This window comes from Ceratina calcarata, unplaced genomic scaffold, assembly GCF_001652005.2.
Source record: "Ceratina calcarata isolate Rehan_Ccalc_2016 unplaced genomic scaffold, ASM165200v1 scaffold376.2, whole genome shotgun sequence".
NCBI classification, from domain to species: Eukaryota; Metazoa; Arthropoda; class Insecta; order Hymenoptera; family Apidae; genus Ceratina; species Ceratina calcarata.
This window is the reverse complement of record NW_017160784.1, coordinates 930-7,901: the sequence shown is the minus strand read 5'-3', so window position 1 is coordinate 7,901 and position 6,972 is coordinate 930. Positions and strand designations below refer to the sequence as shown.

Genomic DNA, 6,972 nt, shown 5'->3' with positions numbered 1-6,972 from the left:
CATTAAAAATTAAAATGTTACAAAAGCTAAAACATCTATCATTTTCTTTTAATTCTCGTTACGTTCTTTTTGGTTCATATTTCTGTTAATAGACGGACTCGTAAGGAAGAAGCCTATTCAAAGGCAAAGTTCCGCAGACAATGCATTTCCCACGATTGTCGATGAGGACATGGTAATGGTATGACCATCGACGATGAACGATACTACCACGGGAAATGATCGTTGAGTATAGCTACATGACACGCGCTGTGAAGCGTCGACTGACAGCAGCGAAGCGACGAGTCTTATTTCTGGTCTCATCGGCAAGCCGCTAATAATTTAAATAAGTAGTGAAACATGATATTAGGTAGGTCTAGTAAGTTGTTCCACGCGAAGTTAAGCTGATAATCCAATCAAACATATGTATATATATGTTTGGTATATATACACATCTACATACGTTCATATATATATATTTTTTTTCACTCTGTCGTAAAGCTTCCAGAGGTTTCTAAAGAGTAATCAACAGAGTAATTAAATTACCCGAGCATACCGCTTTACGTGAAAATATTAATTTTATATTTTATTTTTTTCCTGAAGTGCATTCCTCTTATCGAAGACTGTCTATCAGGCTATAGAAGCTTAGAAACCTCCACAAAAGCAACGCGATTTACATTTTCGCCACAGAATTCTACGATAGAATATCTTTTCTTCCGGATATTTCTCATATTTCATTTTTCAATAGGACCGACGTAAAAGATGGAAAAGTATACGTGCGGATCATTAATCCGCGAAAAATGGAAAACTAAACGAAGTTACGCGTTACTGTTACGAATGTTTAGTCGCATTTAAATTCTTGTTCTAACCCCGTGTTTTTATCGGTTCGTTCGAAAAACGATGCCCCTTTGTTCTTCATACTTTTTACAGATTTTATAGACTGTTGCGTGAACCAACACGATAATAACTTTCTCTCTGTTTTTCTTCTTAACGAGAGCTCAAGTTTATTACTGCTTTCATTGACAATCACGGGTTTGTATCCTTTTGTTAGTAAAATGATGAAAGGAATGAAACGAATTGAAAGTTCGAGAAGAGTTAACCAGGCACCTCGTCAGGTTTCAACCTCATCAGGATTATTTCACTGACTTCTGTTTACATAGAATACTCGCGATAGCTAGTTGTCGAAATGCGGATTCATGTAAGGGACTTGAATTATGTGAAGGAAAAGAGGAAACCAAATTGTAGCTCTTATACATGTATATACATTATTGGGTCAATCAGGAAGTTTGTGTCGTCTGCTATATCGTCAGTTAGATAAACTCTTTTAATGTTACTATTGTCTTTATATGGAACTGTAATTTTCCTTTCCGTCCATAATATGTCTGCATTTTTCTGCAAAATCATTGGCACACGATTCCTTTTATTTCTTATCAAAACATTCTTTGATATTACCTTGCAAAGTGCCGATGAAGTTACAATTCCTTCTCATTTAAAGGGATGGCCTACTTATGGTTTTTCACGTCGTTATAATACGTTCCTAGATTTTGACTAAACAGTGTAAATGCAAATGCGATGATGCAGTAACTTCTTGAATGACATTCGACATATTTGATAGTGTGTATTTCGTAATAATCTGTTATTACTGTTAGTTTTATATACAAGAGTCGTTACCAAGGTTACAATTACTACCGTCGATATTCGTCCGATAGGATTTAACACGCGCCTATATTTTGTCGATGCTAAATAATACATGAACACACATAGGGCCTGCCAATTTTCTTTATTTGGGTATCAATTTTTTTTACTTAGAGTAATTCTTTTCACGCAGAGAGACTCCTTTATTATACACACATATACATACATAAACGCGACCAAGCGCGAACACGTATGTCAGACATACACACATGCACGCGCATAGAAGACATTTATATACACGAGTACTTATTTATGTATGTACGGATATTTCTGTACTCGTTGGACTGAGCAGACGGTTTTTTTTTCTTAAGATTTATTACGATTTCGTTTTATTTTCCTGTCGTCCAGTGTCCCTCTTTTAGTTTCTCTATTCTTTATGCTCATCCCTTTCTGTTTTTAATATACCGCTATAGCGTCTAGATTTAGGTTGTCCGTTTTTCTTTCGTGCGTTCTCGCGTTAGACTCGAATGCCCAATAATCGGAAGGGGTTGGGAAGAATTGTTCGAGTAAAACGTTGGAACTAGAAATTTCGAGGTCGCGCGTCATGAATAAAAAGAGTGGGAAGTGAAGATACTTTTTACCAAAAGATTTGCATTTTTAACCGTGCTTTTTTAACTTCACATTTAATTAAAAACCTCATCGTGCTCTTTTAATTTTCACTCAGTCAGCGGCAGAACTTGTCAAATTCCCGACAGTTTCATATCTCGGCCGATATTCCAGTCACCGAACAGTCAGAATTATCGTTGTTCAAACAGTCTCCAGTATTCGATAATATTGTTCAGTAGCTAATATAAATTGAAGCTTGTTTCTCTTTCTCGCCTAATCGTTCGAATTCACCAACATTTTTCAAGCACTAAATTTCACCTAACGATACGAGAATATGTTTCGCATGAGTAGACAGGAATATGTTGCACACAGTCACGTACAAGCTTCAGGCTATAGTAATTTCTTTTAATGGGAAGTAATCGTATCATCAAATCGAATCGTTTCGCGTCAAATTTATGTCATCAGGCCGCGCGTGACTTTTATCCAAGTAACCATTAGGATTAAGCCGGGAAATTCGGAAAAAGACGCACGGCTCATTCTTTTTTCAAACCGTTATGTTCCTCGTTGTTTTATTTCTCCTCGTATTTTTCTCCAGCTTCGACTCGCAGAATCCATATGTTTGTGTTGGGTTCGTTTTAGAATGATCGATTAGCGAAACCGACTCTTTTAAATGTTCGTGTACCGCGTTTCACGCGTTGTTCTTTTTTCACGCTCATCCTGCATGATTCGGAAAAGCTTTTTTTCGAATTCTAGGACTGGCGTGAGAGATTCTTCGTTTTACGGTTGATCGATTTTTATACCGATTAGGATATAGAACTGTTACGAACACAACATGTTTTGCTCGACTATGCGAACCGGATCCTAGAGTGGCTCTTTCTCCGTTTTTAACGTTGATATGTTAGTCCTTTTCCTTGAGTTTGAGGCGTCTGCGAACATCCACCATGACCCTTCGAACAAATGGTTTTCTCTCCGAAGCAGTTCTTTGGCTGTTATACCTCGTCCTCTTGAATCGTCGAGTGTATTGTGAGAAAGCGTAAACGTAAATTATCGATCAAATCATACAATAGAAACCTTTTATCTTTATTTGTATGATTCGTCCTTGTGTTCATTACTTTGTTTTTCAACATCAATATTATCTATTCTGTATGTAGTAGAACCTTATTTTTATGCTCCGTAGTGATTCTCGGGAATATTGATTTCCTAGCAATCTCATGTACTTGATCGAAGAACAATTTTTCTAATTATTTCATAAATATCAGAGGGAAAGGTAGGAATATGAAGTTAAAAGTACAAATATAAAACAATTTTAATCCTTAAACCGTATATCGATGTCATTCCGGGCAACTCCGAACGATTTTTGCAATTCACGTAATTTGCTTTATACTATTTATAGTATAATATATTTAAAGAAATTTTTGTTAAAATCATTTTGATACTTCTAATTTAGGATGTTTCAAGATACTACATGAATTTTTCCAGACTTTTTTAGCCACTATTACTCATTAGCAAATGTTTCGGTCATGGAAGGTGTCCCCTATGAGGACAAAACATGACAATAGTAATGAATCTACATGATTTAAATAATATATTTCGATTAACATTGATCATCGATCATCGAACATGATTAAACATGTTAATCGAGGAAAAAGTAACACGATCAGTTCGAACCACGACCCAAGCTGTGCACATATTTCAAAACTCTTACTCTGATGTTTTATATTTGTACCTTTGATGTCATATATCTATCTCTTTTACTTTACTTATTACACCCTTGAAAATTATCAGTTTAATACCTCGCAATTCATTATCTTAGCAAATATTAATTAAACTAGATGAGATAAATTCGTCGACCAACTACTTAATTATTCGATGCTTTTATTTCTCTGTACACTTATCTGTTTTCTTATTTATGTTTATTTGTAGCAAGTAGAACACTATCAAACGTTTTCCAAGACTTACGGTCGATAATTCGCGTGCTCACAAGGAGAACACCCACACATACACGTTAGCGTTATACATCCCTCATACTGAAACCGTTACTGTTGATTTCAGTATGTAGAGATTTTAAGTTTCGAAAAGATTTCGGATAAGTCCGTTTGTTGTTTGATCGTTCGTTCACAAAGCGGTTGGCTAAAGAAAAGGAAGATTGAGTTTCGTTTCGGCTAGTCTGTTACCACTTTTTATCGAGATCGGTTGTCGAATCGTTGAGTCTTTCGCCCGTTAGAAGAGCGCAATGTTTCTGTTTTTAATTCCTTAAAAATTTTATTACTAGGGAACACGCCATGGTTGTTCTTAGAGCTTGAAACTGGTGTAGATACTACCGTGGCGCAGTCTTCTGAATAGTCTTCTTAAAGCACGTAGGCACGTAAGGGCTACTGTCGTTAACGTCTATATGTGGTCGTTTTAACGTAAAACGCATTACGCTTCCACTGTGTAAAGAAAAAGGTGCTTCGCGAGTATCGAGCGCACAAAAACGTATCATCTGTCGTGTCATTGTTAAAGGAAACAAGAAGAACGAGATCCGAAAGCAACGACGAAGGTAGTACAGGTCGCGACAGACAACGATTCTCCGTTCCGAGATAGAGTGAAAATTTCACGCATTCGATATCCAATCGCGCGTCTAAGCAATGAAAGTCTCTTTCACAAGGAGCGTGCGTTATCAATTATTACTACTCACGTCCAATTTATGATCGATTCCTACCCAATATGTGAAACTGAACTCGGGACATGATCGATTAACATCTTAGAATTGTCCTTGTCGAATGAGAATGGTATTGTACAAGATTTTCACTCCGTCGATCGTTGGTCCGTGAATGTAGTCTGTTTACATAGGCGATACGATATGAACAGGACTCTTCATGACAATATCGCCCCGAAAACTCCTAATTATTATTATTAGTTGTTACCATGCGGATTCTCGTATTCTGCACATTTCTTCGAACTCTGGACGATTCGTTTGGACCGTGCTCACGAGCATATTCTCGCGGAACTAAAATCGAATCTCACGTTGACTTTTCTCCCCGAGGAATTAAAATCTAAACGAATTTATGCGCGATGCAAGAAGACGAGTCGAGTAGGATCGTCGATGCAGATACGAGAAAGTATCGTTTTCACTTTGGCCGAATTCTTCGAAATACGCTTATTACAGTTATAGAATCGACGAAAGCGTCGTCTGTCCCCACGGAGAAGCCTAATTTTTGCTTTTCATCCTGATCGAGCCGACGATCGTTTATCGAGCGCTCGACGCACGATCGTCGGCGAATAAACGAACGTACTTTCGCGCGAAGTACCTGCGATGTACGTAAGACTACTCCTTTCGTTTTACGAGCATCGTGTCTGAAAATCGCCGTCACAATCTCGTTGCGAGTACATGATTCCGGGCTAATATGTAGTAGTAGAATGCGAGACGATGTCAATGGAACCACCGCCGTCGTCGAGGAAAGTCGAGGCGGATGCTTGAAAATCCGAAACTCAAGGTGTCTGGTATTGATCGCAAGATGGCAATGGGAGGGGGAGGGGGTGAAGAAGGAACAAAGTCATGTACGAATGCTTCAACGATTACACACCCAACCGTCGCGACGTTAAAACGCTCTCCCCATTTGTGTCTTGGCGTAAAATCTAAGATCACGATCGCGCACGATTGGAGCTTTCAGACACGTCGCGCACACTGCGGATCAATTTTATTTAGCCAGAGTTGGAGTCGTTCGTTCGATCTTCGGAAAAGTCTGTTCCTTCCCGAAGAAAATTGGTAGCGTCGAAATCCTAGCGCTCCTATCTGCAGGTACCGAATCGGCGCGACGAGTTCGAAGGCTCCGTTCTCTGTATTTAAACACACACACACACACACACACACACAAACAAAGATATATATATATTATACATATTCGTTATTTTTCTTCAAACAAAGAAGTGAACGTGTACGTGTGATAAAAAAAGGTATGCGTGTTAGAGAGGACAGGCTTGATGGTTATATATACACACAGACACAGATACATATAAATACGTAGATGTATGTGTGCAGAAGAATTGTGTAGACGTGCGTAAAGGAATTTCGATGACTCTATTGTGCTCCGTTCGGAATAACTCGTGTTTTCGAAAGCGGCTCGATTATCCAATATCCACATACAAATATATGTGTACGCATATACATATATGTATCATGTATATCTATATGAAGCAGAATAGGTATCTGAACGATCGAGAAGAAGGGAGATTAACTATAAAGCTCCGATTGCTTTTTTTTCGAATCATGTAGCTTATCGATCTCCGTTCTTCTTGACTTTTTAAATCTCTCGTCGAATGATATTCTCAACGACTCCAAGATTCTGCCACGCTCGCTCTCAGTCCGCCGATACGTCCTTTTTTTTATTTCTTCTTTCCTGCTTTCAATCCTTTCCTTCCTGTTTCGCGTTCAATTAGTGTGGTCAACGTTGTATTCGCATTTTTGCTTAGCGCATTCTTCGTCGGCTGCGCGTTTCTCGTTTACGTACGACATTACGCGTACTAGATGCATCCGTGTGCGTGCATAGTTCGAGACGGAGAGGATTTCTGCAGATTCGGAAAGGCGATCGCTACTATCGGGAACTGCTCCTTGGTGATCAAACCGCGAGATCTCGTTACGACGTCTCATCAGGTCTTTCAACACGTTTGGGGACAATATATGCGTCTGATACAGAGCGTGTGCTTCCGACACGCAACCGCGATGCTACTTTCCGAACTTTCCTCGGCGTAAATCGAAACAGGAGTTCCCTATGG

The 6,972-nt window shown here is 38.8% G+C and overlaps 1 protein-coding gene across 4 annotated transcripts in view; it reads left to right on the top strand.

Moving 5' to 3' along the window:
* The window catches only part of LOC108625860 (unconventional myosin-IXa), a 16,853-nt gene extending 10,489 nt beyond the window's left edge, over positions 1 to 6,364 (top strand). For 2 of the 4 annotated variants that reach the window (XM_018026185.2, XM_018026187.2), the window contains one exon: positions 93 to 6,364. In XM_018026185.2, the coding sequence (XP_017881674.1) occupies positions 93 to 184 (92 nt within the window). In that variant the 3' untranslated portion in view covers positions 185 to 6,364. The remainder of the gene's footprint in view (positions 1 to 92) is intronic. The other 2 variants (XM_018026188.1, XM_018026186.1) reach the window with 1 other exon arrangement.
* Positions 6,365 to 6,972: the final 608 nt, after the last annotated feature.